The sequence below is a fragment of the Rhipicephalus sanguineus genome, chromosome 5 (genome assembly GCF_013339695.2).
Source record: "Rhipicephalus sanguineus isolate Rsan-2018 chromosome 5, BIME_Rsan_1.4, whole genome shotgun sequence".
Classification (NCBI taxonomy): domain Eukaryota; kingdom Metazoa; phylum Arthropoda; class Arachnida; order Ixodida; family Ixodidae; genus Rhipicephalus; species Rhipicephalus sanguineus.
The window spans coordinates 160,120,193-160,145,564 of NC_051180.1; the positions used below are offsets into that span (position 1 = coordinate 160,120,193).

The following is a 25,372-nucleotide window of genomic DNA, read 5'->3' on the forward strand; positions in this document are numbered from 1 at the left end:
TTGAGTGGTCTATTCTCGGTGTCCCGTTTCTGCGCTGTTTGAAAAACTACCGAAATTTAAATTTCAAAAGGTTTTTTTTTTTTTATTATACAACTCAAAACACAAATCAAGCCGCGACAGCATGCAGAGCAGGTCATAGTGCTGAGCGTCTGCTACACCACGCCTACTTTCGCATTCGCCTAACTTCTTTTTATTTCGGAAAAATAAAACTACGAACATCGCAAGAAACATATTTGAAATTAATTTATGCGATTTTTTGTAATTCAAACAAAGTTTGAGTGCAATCAGTACGTGCGCTACGAAATACGAGAGGAAAAAAAGTACCGCATTGACGGTTTCGCACGTGACTGTCGGCAACCTTTTTTTGCTCAGTCTTTGCTCTTTCCCACTTCTGTGGAGAGAGGATATACAAATCCAAAACCTGCGCGTTTACAACTATTTGGCGAACGTGTGCTGCTCGCGTGTTTGCAGGAGTCTGCCGAGTCGTTCCCAAGACCGCGTACTCGTACGAATGTTTGGAACGCCGAGAGGTCCGTGAGTAGTGCCGTTCTAGCTCGCGCAGCTAGCAGACGCCGTGTGTCGAGCGGCGCTCGTCGCAAATGCGCCTGTTGTGGAACCATGCCAGTGGCTGGTGCTGCGGAAGGATTCTCCACTGACGCTGTGATGTCCGTGTTCGGCAGCTGATCGGCCGTCTCTGTGCTACGTTTGAGTGAGTGACGACTGTGACCATGACCGTCGAACATTCTCCCTTGGATGGCCACGCCAAGAAGGTGAGACCGAGCTTGACCAGCGTTAGGCTTAGGTCTCCGAAGGTCGAGCGGCGTTCGTGGGATGCGGCTCTCTCTTTTTCCGTCACGTTTGAGGTTTCGGTGATGACGCTTTGGTTATATTTTTGCTCCGGTGACCTGGACGTGCGGCAGCGTGCCACGTTTTTTCTTTCTTTCTTGGTGCCAGTGATCCTTCCTTTTTGTCTCCGGGTTTTCTATTTATTCTCCGGGCCGGCAAAAAGAGCTCGAATGTCACCGGCGTTGGCTGGCAGCGCTTGCTGCTGCCGCTGAACGGAAGTCGCTTCACGGATGCGGCTTGGAAGCGCTATGAGCGAACACGTTTGTGGGGAACGGCGCTATTCGTTAACGGCGTTTAATTAATTAAAATGGCTGTCTAGCGCGTTACAACTCCTCGTCGCCATTTCTGACGAGCACGCGGTTGAGCGCTGTTCGCGAGCTGTGCTTCACGCAGTGTGCAAACGTAAGAGGAAGGTAAAACGTTGGCTCTGGGAACCGGCACGGTGTTGTCACTAGTGGGACAAGACGCTTTGCAGCCAATTCTTCCTTGACCGCCCCTGTTTAGAGCCGAGTTGCTACCGGGCGGCCGAGTGCGACTGGTTTCCTTTCACGAGTTTGTGTCTCGTCTGCATGACTCGTTGAGCGAGACCGGAAAACTAAAGTTTTGTAACTGGCACTTTGTAGTTCTCGTGCTCGCACCTGCGTGAACTTACACTTGCCTCTCCAGTTAAAGGCCTAGCCTTGAGCGTTTCAGAAGTTGAGCGAAACTGAAGCCTAGTCGAACGAGCCGGTAGAGACGCTCTGCATCTACACTGCTCTAGTTTTGACTCCAGGATATGTGTAAGGACTAGGCGTGATCCAAATGCAGGTAGGATTACCCTTTTACTATGAGACACATAAACCATGCGTTCTCTCGTTTCTTTTACTCGGCGTAATTGGTCAGGTTGGGCGTTTATGAAAATCTGGTATGGGTGTCACACGAGCATTTGCCAGCCACCATCGAGAAACTGTATCCTAACCAGGCTCAATCTGGATCTAAAGCTACGGTGAATGTTCGGTCACAGTCAGGTCATATCGGGATGAGATCTCTCGATCGGAATTGACTCCCTTTCCGCAGCTTCTGCAAATGAGCCAATCGTCCCGATTGAAGTCAGACCGTGTAGCTGCCGTATTAGATGCGTAGGTGAGTTAATTAGCTCTTCTTTAGTGGCCCTTAATTTGCGCCTTCACTTATCACGAACAGTGGCGTAGCCAGAAATTTTTTTGTTCGGGGAGGGGGGCGAGGCTCAACCGTACTTTGTGTATGTTCGTGCGTGCGTTTGTATGTGCGTGTATATGTATACATATTTTCGTGGGTTTAACCCCCCCCCCCCCGCTGGCTATGTCAGTGATCACGCGAACAACCAAAGATATCTGCACTGTGTTGTTTGAGTTGTAACATTTTGTGGAGACTTCGCATGATGCATGTCACGATGATTGCATCCAGAGTTGGCCTTGTGAACTGCTTATCTTGTAGAGGACTGGGCATCCAGCAAGTCGTCTGATCCACTTGCATTGTTCAAGGGCCCCAGAAACGTTTTTTAAAATTTGTGTAAGTGTTTAGGCTTATAGCATTCTGAAATCATTTGCACCACGAATTAGATGAAGCGCTTGCTGTCAGGCAGCTATGTGCAATTGGCTGTTACCCTCCTCCTCCTTCAAATTCCCTAAGTGGTCGTGTTAACAGAGGATATGTGGCCATCAGGGCTCAGTGAGTGAATGCCGGTAAGTGTGAATGAAAGTGACTACAGTTGAAAGTCGATTTAACGAAGTGATGACCACGCTCGGAATTATTTCGTTGAATTGGAAATTTCATAAAATTGAGAAAGATTTTCCAGTCCTTCGAAATATAAAATTTTAATAAAGTGACACCCGAAAGCTACCACGGCATTGTTTTTGCCTGCAAACCCGCGCCTATGTATCTGAAGAATTTACGAGGAAAGCCTGAGGGAGGCCAAGACATAAGTGACAATGTCCGGGGCAATGCAGGCCAGGTAGACAGTCACGGGAAGTTATGACGGGCTACCGATGTGTGATGATGCGGAGAATGAATGCAGTGGATTGTGCGAGAAAGATGCTTGATGATGATCAGGGCTATTCGTCAAATAAACTATGAAATAATCCAAAGCAACCACTGCCGCCTTTAGCACCATTCAGTACGTAAGAGCGCTACCAACTGCAGGCATGGCGTGCAGCCTCGTCATTGTAAAGCTAGGGCCATTACTAGGCCTCCCAGATGTTTCAACGCAATGACGTTACAGCGCACGCTTGCAGAAAACCCCATCTCGATCAAAAATAGAAGAAAATCGCTGCTTTTTCACTTGATTATTTCAGGAAAGACATACCTGTGTGTGTCAGTGGGACACACACGTCCCACTTTTCTGTCTGCAGAAAAATTTCTACCACATCACCCGTTGCAATTAGCACGACGCTAAGTTGCTCTTATCATACCTAAGTCGTCGTAATCTCGAGGAAAATTGTTTTATAGTGCTTTCAAAGGGTGGCGGTAGTGCTAAAGCGGCGTCGAAATTTGTCCGGTTTTTTATGAGCTTCTGAATTATTCGGATAAAAGAAGTTAGCATTCGAAATACCAGATAATTTCCTCTTTTTCTGGTTTTCTAGAGGGGTGATCTTAGCTCTCAGTCATCATGTGTGTTTGTAAATGTGTGTAGTTATTCGACCAATAAATGCATCGAAACACAATCTCCTGCGAAATTGCGACGTTCATTCTAAGAATAATTGTGGATGATGATGCGTGAGAATAATTTTCTTGATACCATATTCCTCTTAAAAAGTGGACAGATATTCAGGGATAAAGGCAGTACTCCACAAATTTGACAGCCAAAGAGGGGACGGGAAATGCATCAAAAATGGTTGGTGTGTGTGGTGAAGTGAGCTTTACAGGAACTGACCACAGAGCTCGCGAGTGGCACAGTTAAATGTGGTGTTTTACTGCTGAAACTGAGGTGTGCACAACGTTTCTTGGCACAACTTTCCGAGCACCAGTTACCTGGTGCTGGGATCGCAAGATGGTGCCTTCATGAGTCAGTGCGACAGTGTTTTCCCACTTTTGAAAACACTCTCACGAGTCAGCGGGACATATGGGTCCCATTTCTTTGAAGTAAAGTACTGGCCTGATTTTGATGAAATTCGTTTTATACTGTTTCTCTGTGGTTTATATCTGTATACCACAGCCGGTTTTTATATCGTGTCAAAAATATAGGTGAACCTACAAAGGTTTAAATCGGGGTCGGTGGCCAAATTAGTTCATTGATTCTAGTTGATGACAACGCTGAACCCTATGGGTACCTGCTGGGGAATGGAAATTTCTTCGTTAGATTTGGAACTTCGTAAAGTCTGGTTTCATTAGAAAGTGTTGACTGTATAAACGTGATTGCTGAGTTCGATTAAATGTGAGTAGGAATATAAGTGAGTATCGACACACTCTTTTATGGCAAACACTTGTACAGGAGTGCAAGATGACAATCGCCCACTTGTGGGGCAATACGTTCACTAGTGCTGATTTAGTACGTGCTGATCCAGTATGGCTTACTCCAAGTAACAACTTGCTGGTGGGCTGTGTCAGTGGTGTGCATGCACACGCATCACCCAAGCATGCAGTATGCCGTAATTTTATCTGATTTCCACCCAACAACAAAATGTTGATAGTCTCAATCTGGATGGAATGAGATTGTGAATCTCAAGCCTGGTTTAGTTCAGACGGGGGCAAAACGTAAACAAGCTTTTTGTGCCATGCTATGAATGTGAAGGAAGCTCGGGAGGTCAAAACGCTAATTTCACCGTAGTGCTTATCGTAACATCAGCACTGCTTTGGGACATAGAATCCTATCTAATTAATAAGTCAGTCAATGTGATCAGTCAGTTGAAACATTTGGAAGTTGCCTGGGTGCTGCATGGGCTTCTGTTGTCTTGTCTTTTATCATTTGTCTGAGTTATAATCACTGCTTTACGGTGTCATTTCCATCAGCCCCTCTGCAACGTTGAAACATGAAAACTATGGCTACATGCAATCTGGTGTATTGGTGCAATATGGTTCTTCTTCATTATTTGTTGCAGCAGCAACAGCAGCAGCAGGAGGAGGCGATTCGTCAGGTGATCAACCAGCTGAAGGAGATCACCGGCGTTGAGGATCCGGCCATCTTGAGTCAAGCCCTGGAGGCCAGCCGCACGGTCTCCGGCAACTATGACCTCACCCATGCCATCAGTATGCTAGTCGAAGAAGATGGCGGACCCTCGGTGTCTCAGGTGGGTGCACTGTCTCTCTGTTTGCACGCGGCAATCAGGAAAGTCTGAGGGACGCGAACAACAGTGTCAGGTTGGCAAGTCATGTTGGAACGACAATACTCCCTGCTTCTCGAAGGAACAAAGTGCTCTGCAATAGTGTGGTCACCTATTAAAGGAAACACCTAATTAGTATTCAAATAAACACGGCATATCAGCACTGCAGAGGCCCTCATGGTTGAAGAAGGCTCGTAAAATTGTCGCCTGCCCGTGCATAGCTCCGAGCTATGGAAAATTTTGTACAGATATTTTGGAGAGAAAGCTTCCCAGCTGTTGAAAACTTGCCCTGATCAGAGATTCAGACTTGGGACCAAGGCCTTCCTTGACCAGTCGCTCTACCTTCTGCGCTAACCAGGAGGCTGGCAGTTTGCAGGGGGAGGGCAAATTGACGGTGCGAAGCACACTGACACTGAAAATGGCAAATTATATCTGTGGAAGACTGTAAGCAGTAAGTAGGTTCATGAAAGCTAGAGGAAGGTTCCCTTGACTGTATAATTAACTTTGCGAGGAAAAAGGTGCATGATGTGATGCACTGGGCAGACCTAAACAGTATTTTTGACTGTTTATGCTGAGCTGTATGCTGTTTATGCTGTTCAACTGTTTATGAGTGCAAATGCTGAGCTGTAATTAAATCGTCAATACTAATTTAAGTGTTCTTTTTAAAGTTGGCTCTTAGAGGAAATGTTTTTATAGGGTTACTGACACATTTTTTTTCAATCATTCATATTAGTATTAAATGAATGTTCGGGGCTTGCAAACCTTACAGAAAATGCTGCCGAGACTTGGAGCACCCCAAATAATTTAACACGAGTTTTCTGCAACCAGTTTTTATGTTGAGGTGATACTTTATCGCAACGCTGAAAGTGCTCGCATCGCAGTGGTTACACATAATGACCTTGTGGAGCACCGTTCTGCTTGCTCCATCTCCATCGTTGGTCTTACCCTGAAGGAGGCAATCTGGCAGCCTAGTGAGTGTGGCAGAATGACATTAGTTTAGCCCTACTGTCATGTGTGACCTTCTGCATCATGACATTGCGATACAGTACTACTTCCTGGCACGAAACGAAAACAAACCTTGTAAAAGCTATTGTATTAAATTATTTGAGGCACTGTGATGATTTTTAGCATGTTTCCTGTTTCATGCTGAAAATGAATAGCTTCAAAGACGTGTCAGTACCCTTTTAAGCTTGGGCGAGGGTTGCGTGGGTTTTGCAATCGCCTCTCACCTCACTGTGCGCAGGTTGGTCAGAGGCCGCAGGTGGCAGGTGACGGGGCTGCGGCGGCGCCTGGCAGCCATCCTGGGGCAGCCACTTCCCCGCAGAAGCGCCCTGCCAAGGTCATTGACCTTACGGGAGAAGGGGACGACCTCCAGAAGGCTATTGCCCTCTCCCTTCAGGAGCAGCAGGTGGGGGGGTCGCTCTAGTATGCTGCTACTGCTTGACCAGAGAAAATCCAATTCACTTGCATTCAGATTCTATCAAAATTTAACTGGTGGCAAGCAGAGTGAGCATGTGAGAAAAAGCTGCAACAGTACATGTGTGCATCTTCTTCTTGAGTACTTGTACTGTTTGTCACCGCAGCACTCTGTACTGAGTACTGATTACAGTTGCCACTACAGCACAGTATGCAAAGAAAAATGGATTGGCAGAACTGAGTCGCTCGGTTTATTGTGACACTCTGAAAGAAATGTCGATGCCAATTGAAGCTTGTCTCATTCTCAAATGACAATCGTCGTCTATGCTCATTGTCTCGTTTAATGACATGCGCCCCGTACATCCAGATTGCAAACGGCACGCACATCATTGGTGTGACACAGCATCCTGGAATGAAAAGCTGCGGGCGCATAGTTATCAGAAAAGAAAAAGCAAGCAATACTGTTGCTTGGGTAAATAATGTATCCCAGAGAATGTAAACTTTCCTTAGAGTAATAAAAACCAGGTTGAGTCGCTGCAGGCAAGGGAAGCAAATGAAAATACTATAAAAAAAGAGAGGCTGAAAGTGGAAGACAAACCTACAGCGCTATGTGGCTTATGCGATGTTCTAGCAGCTGACCTACGGTGGCAGTTGTATCCTCACTCGCTCTATTGGTTCTTATGTATCCACACTTTATGTAGCAGTGGTAGTGTTTGGTCGTGGCATTCGTTGCATGCACTCATTCTGTGTGGTGTGGCCATATGACGGGGTGTTGAACTCGTGTGTATTGATCTACAGGTTAGCATATTTGGGCTGGTTATTCTCATGCGGTCATTTCAGAGTCTTGTCTGTCCGGTTGGTTTCTGCTAGTGGTCGTTGCATTTCAGCAGTGCTGTTTAAGGCCACGTGCAGCGCGTTTTTTCTCCCAAGTCAGAAATGGCAACATGCTGACGGGTTTTTGCCTGATGACCACGCAGGTTTCTTTCTGCGATCTTTCCTTGGATGCATAAGTTTACATTTAGTATGTCATGAAACCTCAGTGAGCTAGGAGAGGTTAAATGTACGTGTACTTGTTTGTGCTTTTCATTATTGCTTTTTTGTGTGCGTCATGCAATTGTGTGCGTCATGCAATATTGAGTCATGCAATTGCGAACTCTCACAGACTACTACTGCTGTAAAATATTTCTTGTCATGTTTTCTTGGCATTTCTTACATGTGTTGTCATGACTTGATTTAGCAGGAGGCATTCAATGAAAACTCTGTTCGAAGAAACATTCCAACATTGAGAATATGCTGCATGAGCAGTAGTGATACAGAATTGGAGTTTTCGTCATTGTGTTGCATTTTGCAGTGAAAGCTGTTACGAGATCACAATACCCAATATTGGTGACGTTGTTGTCCACTGCCGCCAGCGGTGTCCATAAGTGCTATCGCGCAAAATAAGAAAATATGAAATGAGAAAAAAAAAATATCCAGAATCAGATGGGAATATCCTGGGCAGTAGTTTTCTACCACAGAGCCATGCTGGTGCTTGATACGCCTTCCCAAAAGGACCCTATAGAGGGGTCATGTCGAGCAAGGAATTGCTTTAACATGTGTAATATTGCGTGGTAGAAGAGTAAAATAACAACCAGGCCTCACATAATGTGAATTGCGCAACAAGTGGGTCATTGAATGCTTCCAACCTACAGTTAAACCTCGTTATAACGAAATTGAAGGGCCGCCGCGATTTGCTCGTTATAACCAATATTTCGTTATAGCTGCAGCGGGCATTTACTGCAAATATTATGCGCTGTACTTACCCAAAACAAATAGCGGGCGAAATAGCATCTCGCCGCACGCTGGTACGCAACAAAATAACTGCATTCCGCAAATAAAAAGGAAAAAGTCACACACCTATTTTATTGCACCTCAAAATACACAGCTCGCATTTCAAACAGCCGTAGCTGCAAAGAAGTCCGTAATTGGACGTTGCTGCATCTCCCTGATGCGAACGATGACCCGCTCAGCTGCAGCTGCAATGTTCATGCCATCTTCGCCGCCCTCGTGAGCGCCGTAGTAGCGGCGCAGTACTCCACCGTGTCTAATGCCTCCGATGCTGTCGGCACGTTGGACGCTGTCGGCACGTTCGTCGGCAGAATCATCGTCGCTAGTCTCATCCGGATCGTTGACAGCGCGCACAATGTCGTCATCCGGGAGCTGTTCCGTTACCACCACTTCCGAGTCCACACTCACATAGTCGCAAAACGACTCGCTGTCAGGCACGACACCGGCGTCACGAAGTGCCGTCCATGATGCTGTGACTTTGTCTGATGTGGCAAAACCGTCTGGCACAGCGGGTTCGTCTAATAATGGCTTATCGCTGGCATGTGGTGCGGCGGCAAATGAGGCATGTCGAAAGCAATTTGCGATCGTGGTCGCCGTCACACTCATCCATGCCGCTTGAAGCATTTCGAGTGCAGCGTACAAGTCAACATTGGTGTCCCGCTTCATACTCATGTTGAGCAGGAGCCTGTCGATCAGGCACTTGCGGTAACCTGCCTTCAACGACATAATCACGCCTTGGTCAAGCGGCTGTATTTTTGCTGTGGAGTTGGCAGGCAGGAACAGCAGCTTGATGTTTTTGAGCGCGGCAGCGGTGTGGTGGGCGGTGCAGTTATCTAAAACAAGGCACACTTTGCGGTTCGCCTTTGCCAGCTTCTCGTCCCATTCGCAAAGCCATTTTGCAAAAATCTCGCTGGTCATCCAGGCTTTGCTATTGGCCGTGTACTTGACTGGGAGCTGCCTCTTCCCCTTAAAGCAGCGGGGGTATGTGCTTTTGCCAATTACGAAAATTGGCAGCTTCTCAGAACCAGTCATGTTTGCACAAAGTAGCGCAGTGATCTGCAGCTTACTTTGTTTGCCGCCATGACACGGCTCACCTTTGAGGGCTAAAGTCTTGTGCAGCAACATCTTGAAAAAGAGAGCAGTTTCGTCCGCGTTAAAAATGTCCTCCGCGCTTGTATGTTTCTAGCAGCCGCACAATGTTTTCTTTCGCCCACTTTGTAGCCTCTGCTTCGTCGACAGATTGAGATTCGCCGCAGACCACTGTCCCGACAATGTCATGGCGCCCCTTGAAGCGTTGTAGCCAACCCGAACTTGCTACGAAGTTGTCATAGCCCATGATGCAGGCGAAGTCTCTTGCTTTTGTTTGCATAACGTTAAGCGCAATACTGAATCGACGAGGACGGGACAGGGAGTGACACACACACAAGCGCTAACTTTCAACAATGGTTTATCGTGAGCCGGATCACTGCATAAATACATGAAAATTGCGGACATCAGGCATGCGCAAATGTGAAGGATCTAGAAATGACAATTCTTTTCTGGACAATGATAATGAAGATCATTATCAATGAAGTCATTTCTAGATCCTTCACATTTGCGCATGCCTGATGTCCGCAATTTTCATGTATTTATGCAGTGATCCGGCTCACGATAAACCATTGTTGAAAGTTAGCGCTTGTGTGTGTGTCACTCCCTGTCCCGTCCTCGTCGATTCAGTATTGCGCTTAACGTTATGCATATGTCGCACCAACAAGGCCAAAGATCCACCCTTGCTTTTGTTTGTAGCAAGGCGCCGCTCATCGGCAAATTCACGGCCCGCGTGTCCAAAAACCATTCAAAAACGGCCCTTTCGACCGCTTCAAAGGCAGGAGCCCTCATCCTTTTAGCGCTTCCTTTCACGCCACGTGCAACAGCGTCGATGATGGACTGCTGCTTGCTTAAGATGGTGGACAGTGTACTCGTCGATACGTCAAAAAGTCTCTCGCCACTTTGCTTTTCTTGGTCCCCGATTCGACGGCTTTTATCGTAGCGGCCTTCTGATCTAGCGTTATACGCTTTCGCTTCTCGCCTGGCGCATTCATGTTGCTGGAATCACGAGCGCAGCACGATAAAAGCACGACAAAGGCACTGCGGAAGCACTAAAGAAAAACACGCACGCAAAAACAACATGGCTCATGTCAGCGAGTGACAACACTTGCAGTGGTTGCAGGCAGGCGCGCCGCGGCCTTGCGCACCGAGGCAACCGAGGGGAAAGTGGGAACGGGCTCGCGGGCGCAGAGATTGTGAAGAGGAAGGGGCGCTCTTTTCTGCAGCCCTTTAGGGAGCACAACTCAGCGCCATGAGGAAGGAGAGAGGGGCAATATAAAGAAGACAGAAAAGAAAAGGGCGAGCTGTTCGCGTGAGTTGCCGAATCCTCGGCTGTCGGCGATAGCCAAGCGGATGCCAAGCGGCGCACGTGCAACGCCCTCTCCTCCAGAAACAGCGTGCGCATGGCGCGCCCTGGCGCGCAGTCAGCTCTGCGCGCCTTGCTGGAGGATGCGTGGCGGGAGTTTTGAACTGCTAAATAGTTGTCGCGTTGCGCACCATCTCAAATTCGCATTGTGCACTGTCGTGACATCGGCTCAAAATTTTATTTCCTAACAAAATTTGTTCGTTATATCCCATAACAGGTAAATTTTACCTCGCTAAAACGAGGTTTTTAATACATTGGTTTCTATGGGGACTTTCAAGGGGAATTACGATTTGCTCGTTATATCCATTATTTCGTTATAGCCCATCTCGTTATAACGAGGTTTAACTGTATTACAAAGGGCAGCCATAATTATTAGTCATGAGCCACAGCACAAAGTGCACAAATGCCTTACAGATGTGTAGTGGGTACCATGCTTCTCCGCAGAATGACGAATAATGGCATAGCGGGTGCTTCCTAACTTCACAAAAATTATGATTTATGGTGTAGTGGGTGTCCTGCAAGCATACTTGGATTAGTTGCCCCAAGAGAGTTTAGAAAGGGCTCTAGAAAGGCCGCTCTTCCAGCCTTTGCTGTGACTGTGCTGCATGCTCCATGCAGGCCTGGCGCTTTTTGTGCCGTTGTTGCCATAGTGACCTCTCTTTCATCTTGTCATTGTTGTCAGCCCAGCTATTGCTTCATTGTCTGACTATTGTGGGGCCAGCTATTGGTTCCTTGTGTGGATCTTTTAGCATTTGCATTGCAGGGTCCTATACGTTCTTTTGCTTGTTCCAAAACTTGGAACTCAAGGGGTATCCTTGTTTCCACGAGTCTGTTCACATGCTGTTTTATTTGAGGCAGCTTGAACCGATAGATTAATGTCAAGTGCGTAGATCTTCAATGCCGTTTTAATCTCATAGACCGTAGTTTACGATACTGCAAGCACCCACCGAAGTTTGTCATCATTTGACACCTCTTTACAGCTGGCATCACTACTGCGCCTTCAGCAACCTCATATGTTTAAAATAATATTTCTATAAGTGAGGTCATAGTGCTGTTACACAGAAAATACTGTGAGGGGAACAAGCAAGGGCTTTGCATTTTTTTCTTGAAGTGTAAAATTCAGGCACATGTCATTGTCGAAACCATTGAATTATGAATTTCTTGCCACCAAATATTGGGGGTGTTGTGCTATGGAGGATGCACTTAACAATGAGTAAATGTATTGTAATACTGACAAGGTTGCTTATTAGACTTTTAAAAACCAAGGGAAGAGCATCAGTGTTGTTTGAGGCTATCATTTGAAGTTGTTGTTAACCAGCTTTGTGGAGTTGCACTCGTTAACTGTGCTGTGGGGTGAACTGTTCCAGTAAGTCGTGCCAGCTGGCTGAAATGACTTACTAAAAGCATTTGTTTTGCCATGCAGGCATTGCATGCTGAGTGAATTAATGTACAAGTAGGTTGACAATTGTTTGTTGTCTTGGAAGTTTATTGTACACCCATTCCTCGTTCCATACTCTGATAGAGGTAACCATAGTTTTTGAAATTAGCATATTTGAATATTAAGTGCAGGGCAGCTTGCATAGTTATAAACGGTAGGAGGGATCTCTTGGAAAACATGGGAAAATAAACTGTAATGAGGCTCATTCTTTTTGCATTGTTATCAAAACCTGTTTACGTCGATCTGCAGTTCTTGCTGTCCTAATGACGTGCTTGTAATGGTGCCTTTCCGCGAGCGGTCATCCATTCTGTTTAGTAATGGTAGCCTTTCACCATCACTAGCAGGGTAGATGGGTTTTGTAAGAATTAGCTCTTTAATTTATCTTTAAACTGCCTCGCATGGTGGAGCCACAAGACCATACAAGGTCTAGCGTAAGTAGTCTTTACGCCTTAGTGCAGGTCATTATAGGGCCTTGTGGGACCAAGTGACTAAAAACAATTAGCCATTCTTACGCGAGCAGTAGTGATGCAGAACTATCGATGGTACGATCGATACTATCGATAGTTCACTCACTATCGAACTATCGATGGTAAAAAAAAATACTGATAGCGCTATCGATAAGTAGTTTGATAGTACTACCGATATTATAAAATCAACCGCGCGAACTCTTTGCAGTATAAACTTGGTTCCCCAAGTGTGTGGAGCAGGAGGAGCAGGGTGAAGGGCAAAAAAGTTGACATGCTTGTGCCTTCACCAGAATTCTTGGCCGATAAATAACAATTAGGTTGAATTATTCAAGTGTACAGAAAACGAGATCGTTACAGTTGACGGTACTGTGCGGCGTCAAATTTACATTGCATTTTGTGATTTCAAATAAAGATGTCAAGAACTAGGTTGGTTAATTGTAAGGTGTAAATCGTTACTTTTGAATATGAATTTATTGGTGGACAGATTCCCGCATTTTCGCTGTTGAAATAACTTTTATTTTGCCAAGAAATTGCTCATAAATTAAGTGAACTGAGTATTGCTGAGAGTATAGGCTATCGCAAATGCTTTTTGGCAATATCGCCAGCCAGCGACGGCATAATTATTCAAACCACTATATATAGTAATCTTGGTCTAGTAATACTATTGACGGTACTGTCTATTGCACTATTGATAATACTATCGATAGTAGTACTATCGATAGTTTCTTTCCACTATCGATAGTTCAAAAGAAACTATCGATGCTATCGATAGTCGATTTCCCGATAGTTTATTACTAGCGAGCAGACATTTTTGTTAATCTGTGCATTTATATGCAATGGGAATTAATGCAAGTATAATAGGAATGGTTTTGTATGTAAACACATGTTGTGTAGTCTCCCAAGTACGCAGGCATGTCGGTGCTGCTTAGAAGTGGGGACACTGCTTTCGCTTTAATCCGAAGGGGACATATGCTGGAGTGTCTGTTAGTGAGGGTGCCCAATGTCAAACGTGAATTTTTTTTCTCCCTAGCAAGCCTATATTTGCTTAGCAATGAAGTCAATATGACCAGCTATTGGTGAGGTTGACACCTTTCCACACCACTGTGCAGGGTCTTGACAGAAACTCTTAAAACAGCGATGCCTTTCTGGGATTCTCTTTGTCTCACTGCAGTAGTCTTCTAGCTAGCTTGCATTTCCTTTCCGGAAAATTTGGCACTCGCCACTTTTCTATTGAGAGTGCTGTGTCATGCTGATCAGCATGCAAGCAGTTGGCGATCTGGAAGCACCGGGCGTGTGGCGTTTAAGCAAGAAAAAGCATGCAAGATAGATGACAATTATTGTTGCGGGACGAAAAGGCATGCCAAGAGGATGCGTCTGTCTTTAGTATGTAGCTTTCCACTGGCAGCTACATCAGCAAATTGAGAGTTGCACACTTGAGTGCTCAACCCTTTAACATCTGGCTGCACTCAAAATATCTCGCAAACTTTACCAATTTGCATCGACGAACGCCTTGGTGTAATCGCTAGAAATGTGTATCTGTGGTTGCGCACCCAGGTGGCTGGCGTCTCTGCGGAGGAACAGGACATCAGCCGTGCCTTGGAGCAGAGCCTCGGAGGCAAGCGCAAGCGGGGTGCCGAGAACTGGCTGGACCCGATCAATCCCAACGACCGTCGGCGGCAGGGTGATTGGCCCGTGGGCATCAAGAATGTTGGCAATACCTGCTGGTAAGGGGATTGGCTCGGATATTGTCTAAAGAACTACCGACATACTACTCCCATTGCATAGTCTACTGTTGATGGTCACGTTCCTCTGCAACTGCTTTGCCAGCTAAGATACTGGCAACTGTTGAGAAGCGCCCATTTGAGGATTTGCGGAAACGACAGCGCATGCACATGCTGCGGCCGTTTGCTGATGTTCTTCGATCAAACAGCGCCAGAGTAAAACTACAGACCTACAATGTACTAACTCTTCTAATGAAGTCCGCTTCCCGTGTTCTGGCTTGCATATTTTTGTATTCTTGTGGTATTCATAATTGTATTGCAATAGCTATTATGTGGACATACTTGGCATGCTTTTGCCATCGCAGTTGGCACTGCCGTGACGTTCCGTATAAAGTCCAAATTGATAACATCAGCCCATGCATCGTATGTTTAATTTGTGAGTGAAAGCTTGTGAGTGCAGTGATTGCAACATAGGCGTCTACGCAAGCGTCTGAGTCAAACGACACACCGTGTGGTTGGGTAACGAACAACGCTGTTCCCTTTATTAGGCTTTTTTATATAGCTCCGCACGTGAGGGTGCTGTGCGCACCGACGCGTTGAGGAGCACATAGAACGCGGCCCGCGGCCAGCGCGTCTGCTGTTAAAACAGCCACACATGTTACATCTTCTTTCCTTTCAGTAACAAACAAAAGAAAAGGAATGAAACGCGCACTCCACAACAGAGAGACATGAAGAGAAGTTATGGCACTTGACGAAAGTTCGCATCGTATTGCAGGCGTTGGGGCTCCTTGCGCTGACGGGTCGACTTGCGGTGGTCTGCTTGCGAAGCCTCACATTGGGTGAAGTCATGTGCGCAGGCTTGCGGATGACCACCGAAACTTGGTGCAGTTGAGCCATGCTGCAGTAGCTGAAGCTGAGGCTCCTGCCTCTCGTTTTGTTCGCTATTTCCAGCGGTGCTGTTGAAACCCGCCTCTCTCCTGTGGTATCTTTCTTGTGTTTGAAGCAGGTGTTGCCTGTTTCGCCTTAAAAACTTTCCATCCTCTGTCTCCACGATGTGGGATCGGGGAGCCACTTCTTGAAGCACTCTGGCCTTGCTCGACCATCTGTCATCCAGTACACGCACCGTGTCCCCTTGCTGTAGAGGGTGCAACGTCTTGCCCTTGGCCTGCTGTTGACGCTTGAGTACTGGGAGTCCCAGCTCTTCGCTGTATTCTGGAACGTTGGTGCGCAAGCGGCGTCCCTGTAAGAGTTGGGCAGGTGAATGGCCATCCTCCAGCGCAGACACACGATACGACAAGAGTCCTAGCCAAAAATCGTCGTGAGATTCCGTTGTCTTTTTCATGATGCGCTTCACTATTTGCACTCCCTTTTCGGCAAGGCCATTTGATCTCGGGAACCGCGGACTTGATGTAATGTGCTCAAAGTCATATCGCTTGGCAAAATTGGCAAACTCTTTGGATACGAATTGCGGTCCATTGTCAGTGCAAACTTCTATTGGTATTCCGTAGCGCGCGAATATTGCGGACGTTTTTTGTACGACCTCCTGTGCTGTCGTTGTGGCTAATTTTTCCACTTCAGGAAAATTGGAATGTGCGTCAAACACAACTAAGTGCGCTTCACCAGCAAAATGAAATATGTCGATGCCCACTCTATACCATGGCATACTGGGTGTCGGGCGCATAATAAGGGGCTCAGATTGTTGTTTGTACGCATACTTTTGGCATGCGCTGCAAGAACGAATCATTGATTCAATGTTACTGTCCAGTCCAGGCCAAAACATGAGTGCGCGTGCTCTTGCTTTGCACTTGTTTATTCCCAGATGACCGGCGTGTACTTTCCTTAGCATTTCAGCCCGCATCGACTTAGGTATGACGATTTTGCACCCTTTAAGCAGTATCCCGTCGATGACTGACAGCTCAGACTCAAACGGACGTAATTCGCCTTCCACGGTTGTTCCGCACGATAGCTGATGCATAACTTTGTTTAGATAGGGATCCGATAATATCTCGTCTTGAAGGCGACGTTTTGTCGATGGGGTTATCAGGCACGAAGCGACAGAGGCTGCATGAACCTCCACATCCTCCGCAGTTTCCGAGTTAGGAGATAGCACGGGCGCATGGGAGAGCATGTCAGCCAAGAGCAGATCTTTGCCTGGAACGTACTGCAAGTCATAGTCGTACCTCAAGAGACGCACAAAGAAACGCTGTAGTCTGGGCGGCATTTCTCCGATGTTCTTTTTTGCGATTGCCAACAAAGGTCGGTGGTCCGTTTCTATCAATATCTTGCGGCCATAAGTAAACTGATGAAATTTCTCGCACGCAAACACGATACCAAGCGTCTCTTTCTCGATTTGGGAGTATCGCGTTTCGCTCTCAGTTAGCGTTCTAGATGCGTACATGACCGGGCGCCATTCATTCTGGTGTTCTTGCAGTAATGATGCGCCTAAGCCGGTTGCCGACGCGTCTGCCGATATCTTCGTTTGTTTCTTTTCGTCAAAGAACGCCAGCAGCGGCGATGACAAAGCCTCGCAAACACCCTGCCATTCACGCTCATGGGCTTCGGTCCACTCAAAAATAGTGTCCTCCTTAACGAGACTTCGGAGCAACGACGTTTTATCACTGAGTCTAGGTACATACTTTCGAAAATAGTTAATTACACCCAGCATTCTTCTCACTGAATTTTTGTCCTTCGGCGCGGGCATTGCTCGGACGCTTTCAACCAATTCGGGGCTTGGGCGCACGCCGCCTTCACTGATCGTGTCACCTAGAAATGTTAGCTCCTTTTTACCAAACGAGCATTTCTCAGGGTTAAATGTAAGTCCTGCCTCTTCTGCCCTTTTAAGTACGATGCGCAAGCGTTCGTCATGCTGTGCTTTGTCAGCGCCCCAAACAAGAACATCGTCGACGTAAACGCGTACCCCTGGGATGCCTTCAAAGATCTGCGTCAGTGTCTTTTGAAAGATCTCACTGGCAGACGATATACCGAACGGTAGCCTTAAGAACCGATAGCGTCCAAAAGGAGTGGCGAACGTGCAGATCCGTGACGTAGCTTCATCGAGAGGTATCTGATGAAAACCAGAGTTGGCATCAAGCCGTGAAAAAAATCGAGCGCCTGACAACTCGCTTTCTATGTCTTCGCGAATAGGCATCGGGTAGTGCTCACGCAATATATTTTGTTTACTTCTCTGGGGTCCATGCATACCCGTAAAGCGCCATTCTTTTTCCGTACCAGGACCAGGGGACTTACCCATTCGGTGGGTTCTTCGACTTTGGCGATGATGGACGCCTTCTCCATGCGTGCAAGTTCGTCGCGGAGTGGTTTCTTCAGTGCCACTGGCACCCTACGAGCAGGTTGCACAACTGGAATGGCATTTGGCCGGAGAACCATCCTGTACTTTCTTTGTACGCAGCCTGTTCCATGAAATAGATGGGCAAATTCCTCTTCGGGGCCTGCGTTTCCACTGCGTCTGACTGAATCGATGCTTGCTGGGATGATGCCGAAGTCGAGGCATGCGTTCAATCCAATGAGGGCTTGGCGCCCCTTTTTGACGATAAAGAAAGAAGTGTCTCTCGTTGTGCCGTTTATCTGTAGTGCTTTTGTGGCGACACCGAGGTGCTTGATCTCGGACCCGTTGTAGGCAGTCAATACTGCTGTGCTCTTCCGCAACGCGGATGCGTTCGAGATGCGTCGAAAGATGCTGAGAGGGATCAAGTTGGCCTGGGAACCTGTATCGACCTTGAACTGAATCTGACAACCAGAGATGATCCCACGCACTTTCCAGTCTTTTGCAGGATGAGTGGTTACTCCACAGATGCTGACGTGAAGGACATCGAAGCTTTCTTCACGATCCTCTTGAATGTCGTGGACTTGAGAGCTCGGGCAGCACGATGCAAAGTGATTCTTCTTGTTACATGCATAGCACGTTTTTCCGTAGGCTGGGCATTGACGCGGAGCGTGCACGCGATCACAATATTTGCATTTGCGTTTCTTTACTTTGTCGCGTTCACTCCGGTACGAGGCATCAACCTGCATGCGCTCGTTCGCCCAGGCAGCATTTTGTTGCGCCGCTACTTCAGCTGCTTTGCACATGTTCTCGGCCTTCTGAAGGGTCAAGGTTTTGTCTTGCAGCGTCTTTTCTCTGACAGATTTGTTATTTGTCCCAAAGACAATTTGGTCCCTGATCAGAGACTCTTCCAGGGACCCAAAATTGCAAAGTTTGGCTTGCGTCCTTAGATCACGCGCAAAACGCTCGAATGGTTCCCCTTCATCTTGAACTCGCATACGGAAGACATGGCGTTCATACACTTCATTGCCTTGTTCAATGCAATATTCGTCGAACTTCTTCACTAGCGTTTGATAGTCATCTTTGAGCTCACCTTCGGCGAAGGTGAAGTTGTTGTAAACCTCAAGTGCTTCATCTCCCGCAGCGCTCAAGAGTATGGCCGCCTTAACTGCTTCTGTCTTGGGATTGTCTGCTGAGGTAGCCGTTAGGAAAAGGTCCAGTCGTTGCTTGAAGAGCTCCCAGTTCTTTCTGACGTTGCCAGTCAACTGTAGTGGTGAAGGTAGCTTTAAGCCATCCATGTTGGGCTGCCGCGACCACTTCTGACACCATGCAACATAGGCGTCTACGCAAGCGTCTGAGTCAAACGACACACCGTGTGGTTGGGTAATGAACAACGCTGTTCCCTTTATTAGGCTTTTTTATATAGCTCCGCACGTGAGGGTGCCGTGCGCACCGACGCGTTGAGGAGCACATAGAACGCGGCCCGCGGCCAGCGCGTCTGCTGTTAAAACAGCCACACATGTTACAGTGATGAACGCTTATCTAGTAGAGAGGAAACACGCCAGCCATCTTTTGTCACATCCCACAAGGTGGAGGGGCAACTGCATGGCTCCGCACCATGCTCATCCGGGTGCAGTCGCGGGCTCATCTTTACAAGGATCAGCAGGCGGCTTGTACTTCTGTACATGCTGGCCTCACTGCTCTATTAACAATGAAGTGAGACAGTGCAGAGGCTGCTTTGCTCGCCGTGGCGGTTGTTTCCTAATGTGGACGTTTTGTTGAGTTATACCAGGTCTCATGCTGGAAGAGCTGGGCAAAAATCATGCGTGCCCTATCTTGACAGGAATCAACAGACGGCTCGTATGTTTGTATGCACTGTGTTCTGGCCGCTCAGTGTGCATTGAAGCAATAGACGGCATGATGGTCGCTTCACTTACTGAAGCAATTGCATGTTCTTATGCCAGCATTTTGTTGAGTTACATCAGATGGTAGTATGATTAAGGAAGCTGCTTGGGGCCTTACTTCGTATTACACTCAAACTTGTTGCTACCACATTCAATGCTTCACCCTTGTGGTGGAACTGACTGCTCTGTATTAACTGACTTTGCAAGGGCAGTGTCTCGTACGCCCGGGGCGCACGAGACAAAATGTGGCAAAAGCGTTCGGCGCACCCATATAGCCACTTAAAACTGGCTTGACTTGGCTTGAAGCGTATAAATAGGTGGCGGCAAAGTAGCTCGGCTGGAAATTTTTTTAGGCGGCTTAGGTGGTGTGGTTACCGTAGAGTTTCTCACTAACTTGTGAAAACTCTATGGTGGTTTGTTCTCCGTGGTGGATGACCGTGAGCTGTGTGCGTTAGCGAGAACCGCCTCTGCCCGTGGGGACGTGGTCGACGTGGTCGCGTTGTGTAAGAGTAGAAGGTGATTCATATGCAAGTCGTTGTGCTTTTGTTACTTCCTGCGATGTCGTCGTGTTCAGTAGACGCTTTTATGAGTGCAACGTTACTTGTTGGTAACGTCAATATCCCAAAGTGTTGGCCGATTGATAATGAGCTGTGCGAACATGAAATAAAAGCCATGTGTTATGCGATTTTGCGTGGATGTGTGGTAAGTGCGTGTGTTGCGTGATCGAGGATCGATCGCTATCAGTTGGACTGTCATTTGGGCGAATTTGTCTTGCGTAACTGCGCGCGACCGATATGGAATGCGCAAGTTGGCAGCGACGGGATATGAACAGGCGTTCGCCCGACGTTATTGACCGAGTGGCTGTTTAACGATGCTGTCGCCGATGATGACAATCGTTTTCTAAGCAGTGTCTGTTTAGCTAGTTGTGTACAAATGAAAAGGGAAATAAAATAGATATTTTATTGCAAGGAGCATTGTCTAGCTTACATTCACAACACCTAAACTTCTTTCTAAATGTCAACATTGCCGCAGCACAGTTGTGTCATGCGGTGAAGTGCACGGAATGTATTGCAGTGAAGCATACATAGTACGCGCGCGCGTGTGTGTGCCTTAATTGTACACGCGCCGTCCTCTGTCTCATTAATTAGTGCTGATGCGGTGGCCAGCATCACCACCAACTCCAGCCTCTGTAACGAGCCCATATCAATTTACTTTTTTAAAAAATGTGGCAAGCGATTCGCAAGGCAGTAATTCTGCTAACTTATTGCAGGATTAATTCAAAATTGTTGCATCGCACCCTTAAAGAAGTGCGAAATGCCTATGACAGACCCCAGTGGTACTTCAGATTTCGTGCCTTCACATATATATGCTCCAAAATGAAAATGATTATTAAGGAAGTATATACTTAGGCTAGGTATAAGAGATGATCATCAATATTTCATTAATTTTCTCTGAAAAGTAGTAGCTTATGGTTCACATTATTGCGTTCTTTCGAGTAATCAAGAAAAATAGATATTGAAGCATGGTCAAAAATTATGGGTGCAGTTGGTCAAGGAAGCAAGTTGAGCTTTGCAAGAAAATGATTTATGAAAACTATGCTGTGCCAGAACTAACAGCAAGGTGGTATCAGGAAACTTATGGTGACCTGCGATTATAGTGTGCGTTGAAGCATCTTACGGGGGCTGCTTCTTGGAAATAAGGGGTGGTAATTAGGCAAGTGCCTGTTATCAGATAGGGAGATGCATCATCAAATCTTCAGAAAATAGCTATCAAGGGGATGCTAAAAATTTCTTGAAGGAATTAACACAACGCAGTACTTATTAAAGCCTCCAATTTAATGAGGTTAGCACTGGGGCTAGCAGGTATCTTAAATGAGCTGGCCACTTTAATAATACCCCTCGTAGGTCAATAATTATTGGATTCACAGCATGGTATGGATGAGATAGGATTATGCAAATGGGACAATTAGAAGTAATGAAATTATTGAATATACTTTGTTAATAATGCCTGGACAGTCTTAATGCAGAATGAGGTTTCTATCAGGGTGAATTTACTTTTGCTAATGCTTCTGGTGGCATCATTGCAGTTTATATTCACTGGCTTCATGCACTGTATATCAAGCACCACTGATGACACTCTGGTTTTTGCAAAGTTATTGTACTGTTTAAAAAAAATAACATCAAGAAACTACATGCTTTCTTACACTCTTTAGTGAATTGTATAGGGGAGGTCTGTGTACAGAATATCCATGGTAATCATTTAACGCTCTGTTTGTTTGCGTAATGTTTGAAGCCTCTTTTTCTATTCAAAATTGCTACGGAGCAAGAAAAATCCAACACCAGAATTGGTACTTGGGTAAAGCAGGTAGTAAGAGCAAGCTCAATCACAAGCCGTTCAGGAGCACCACTGAAGGAACTAATACCTAGAGGGCAAAACTTCCAGTGCACCAAGAAGGGGATGGGAGGAGGGTGCAGGTTAACGTTTCAAGAGGGCATCTCCTCACCATCATCCTTCCCCAGCCACGAACTTGTACTGTCTACGTTTATCAGACTCCTGCTAACACAAGACAGACTAGGTATAAAAGTTGCTTCTTTATTGCAAGATGGCACATCAGACCTTTTCAGAATTTCCTCACCGCAAGCCGTTAAGATTGCCTAAAAGCCTTTCCTTGTGCAGTGTCCCTTTTTTGTTCCCACACAGTTGTCGCAAGCAAAAGTATGCAGCTTGTCACAGGCTAGCTGGTGCCACACAGGGATGGCTCCAGCCATCGTGATGTGTATTCCACTGGAGCTGTCAGACACTGTACATTCATGGTCTGGTGTGCTTGTTTAGGACTTTAAAGATGTAAACAGTGACCACTTCTGTTTTGTCCCTTGCACACTTGCACAAGAATTTGACACAGACGTTAGTTCTGGCTATACTGCCACAGGTGGTAAGTGGTACCTTGAAGTTGTAAACAGTGACTGCTTGTGTCACACACCTGCACAAGATTTTGACAGAGACGTTAGTTCTCGCAATCCTGCCACAGTGGTAAGAAGGTGTACAACCACAGGAACACCATGGCAAAGCAAGCTGAGGTTCATATTGAATATAATATTCCACTTGCAATACAATGGTAATTAAGTACTCTTGCATTCATTTGCAGTGTCAGGCATCACATCATTCTGCATAACCCTGATCTCTTTTACTTATCGTCTACATAGTTTTCTAGGTTGGTGACAGTACAAAAAGAAAAAAATCTTTGTGGGAGCACCACATTTTAATCTCACAAGACTCCACTGAAGCACTTACAACATATGCGAACAGTGATATCCTAAATGTCAGCGCTTTTTGTGCTAACAAAGGTAAGCTGCTTGTTACCTTCGGCCTGTGATCTTACAGGAGCTTTAGCATATGCCCTGTTGTCATCTTGTGTCAACGATGCCACATAAAATAAATAGTTCAACAAAGCTTATTACTCGGCAAGATGTACGTGCATATCTTCAGGGAGGAAATAAAATGCAGAAGTGACCACTCACGACAAGAAACACAGGATATGTGTTAACTTCCATCAATCTTTATTTGTGGCTTTGCCAGCAAATATGTAAGGGAGCAGACTAGGGGTGTGCGAATATTCGAAATTTCGAATATTTTTCCAATAGTGTTTGCTATTCGATTCGATTCGCACTGGAATTTTACTATTCGAACCTATTCGAACTTCCCAAAAACAAATACAATCAACGTCCGATTGAAAGTGACCCCTTTAGATTTTAATATGCTTCACCTCATTACATTCTCGTACTGCGGCAAAGCTTCCTTTCAAAGCTCCGTTACGGTCGCAAATGTATTAACTCAAGAAAACGCTAGTTCCAACATGGAGATGAAAGATCTGGCAAAGTTGGAGGCTCAATAATTGCTGTTTTGGGCCTGAAATTTGGGCAGGAAGTCCGAAAAATCGGACGCCGAAGCTTTTTAGCATCCAAAATTTCAGATGTTCTTATATATCGACGTCTACAAGGCAGATTTGGAACTCCAGACTTGAAAGGAGCACGCCCTTGTCCGCCACATCAGTTGGGCTTCCACAGGAGTTGAAAGAGGAGGAGAGGCTGAGGAAATGACATCTTTGTCTATCACGTGTAAAGTGTTGTCGGCAACACTTTTGAATGCACCAAATCATGTACATAAATAGAATTCGGCCTCTACATTGCCTCATCCTTGATAAGACAACTATGAAACACCATCCGACCAGTCCTTCATCAGCCTAGCAAAAAGAAACACTTTCATGTTGATATCTCGTAAGAATATGCTTACGAATCCTCTCTAACCTTTTTTCTGCGATTTCACTTCGAAGCATTCGAAAAATATTCCAGAAATGTTCGAGAAATATTCGAAAAATATTCTATTCGATTCGATTCGCACTCACACTTTAATATTCGATTTCGCTTCCCACCCAAAATTTTGCTATTCACACAGCTCTTGAACAGACACGTGCGCAGTATGGCAAGGTGCAACGTCACAGCCATTTAACATTAACAACCATCACAAGAGAATGCTCAAGAAACTTTTCTGCCTTTCCGAGTTTCAACAGATGGGTCACTAATACACACATCACTCCTTCCCCATCATGAAATACTTCCAACAGTTCACATGCCATTCTCTCACCACCCCTGCCGCGAATCCTTACCTCATATTTATTCTCAACTGACATGCTCTGCCACTCATGCAACAATAAGACAGATCTTGCCTGTCCACTCTTAACAGCCTGTAAGTACACTCCTAAAAACTCCCCCCCCCCACCCCTCCACCCTCCCATTGGTCATAGGCCAGATGGGTCATTATATTATTCACCTAGCTACACAACTGTGCTTGTCGAGCATGAATATATGTGAACCATTTGCTTTGCAATAAGCAATGAAGTACAACACTCTCTATGAAGGCTTGGTTAAAATAGTTTATGATCATGGCACAGAAGCGTGAACTGTTGGGCTAGTTTGTGAGACATGTTTTGAAATAGAAGAGTGAAACTTGTCAATGTGATGAAAACAGCTACCCTAGAAAACTTGTCGATGTAGCACATCAACAAGTTTTCGCTCTTCTATTCCAAAACATGGCACACAAGCTTTCTCTAGGAAACACGTAAAGCCAACATGGAGAATTATTGCACCAGGAAAATTCCAACACTGCAAATATTCTATGGTGTGCAAATATTCAGTGATATAACACATCGAATTGAATACTGTCGTATTCGGTTCAGTATCCATTATGCGTAAAACTGAATATTTTGTTAATAGCTTACGAATGTTTCAAAATGTTAAGTACACCAAAATAAACAAAAGCTTGTGTAAAAGTATGACAAATTTCATCCCTGCTGGTAGATTATATGCACTCAACATGAGAGCTTATGTAGTGCAGCTGGCTACTTCGCTCTAGGAAAGTGATTTACCGCTATACAATGGCCACTTACCCTTTCTTTAAGAGTTCTGTGGATTCGAAGGGCCTAATTACTTCCTAGAGATGCTGTATTTCTGTTTTAAAATTTCTAGGAGTTCTTATCTATACCTTAAATAGACAGGCAACCAATTTTAACGTACCTGTTTTTTTTTTGCAATGGAAAGCTTACAATTCAGCTTACAATTCAGAGTGTCTAATCATGCATGGCAACATGGGAAAAGGCATGAATTTTTTATCATATTTGTTGCCGATGGAGTCTTATACCACAAATGTTGCAAACAGTGGCCGCAGCTTCTGGTGTTATTTGCGCC

General features: G+C 45.8%; 1 protein-coding gene across 2 annotated transcripts in view; it reads left to right on the top strand.

Moving 5' to 3' along the window:
- The first annotated feature begins 406 nt into the window (after positions 1–406).
- The window catches only part of LOC119394387 (ubiquitin carboxyl-terminal hydrolase 25), a 92,512-nt gene continuing 67,546 nt past the window's right edge, over positions 407–25,372 (top strand). The window contains exons 1-4 of one of the 2 annotated variants that reach the window (XM_049415770.1): positions 407–770; positions 4,902–5,090; positions 6,367–6,531; positions 14,278–14,447. In XM_049415770.1, coding sequence (XP_049271727.1) covers positions 729–770; positions 4,902–5,090; positions 6,367–6,531; positions 14,278–14,447 — 566 coding nt within the window. In that variant the 5' untranslated portion in view covers positions 407–728. The remainder of the gene's footprint in view (positions 771–4,901; positions 5,091–6,366; positions 6,532–14,277; positions 14,448–25,372) is intronic. The other variant, XM_037661684.2, reaches the window with a different exon arrangement.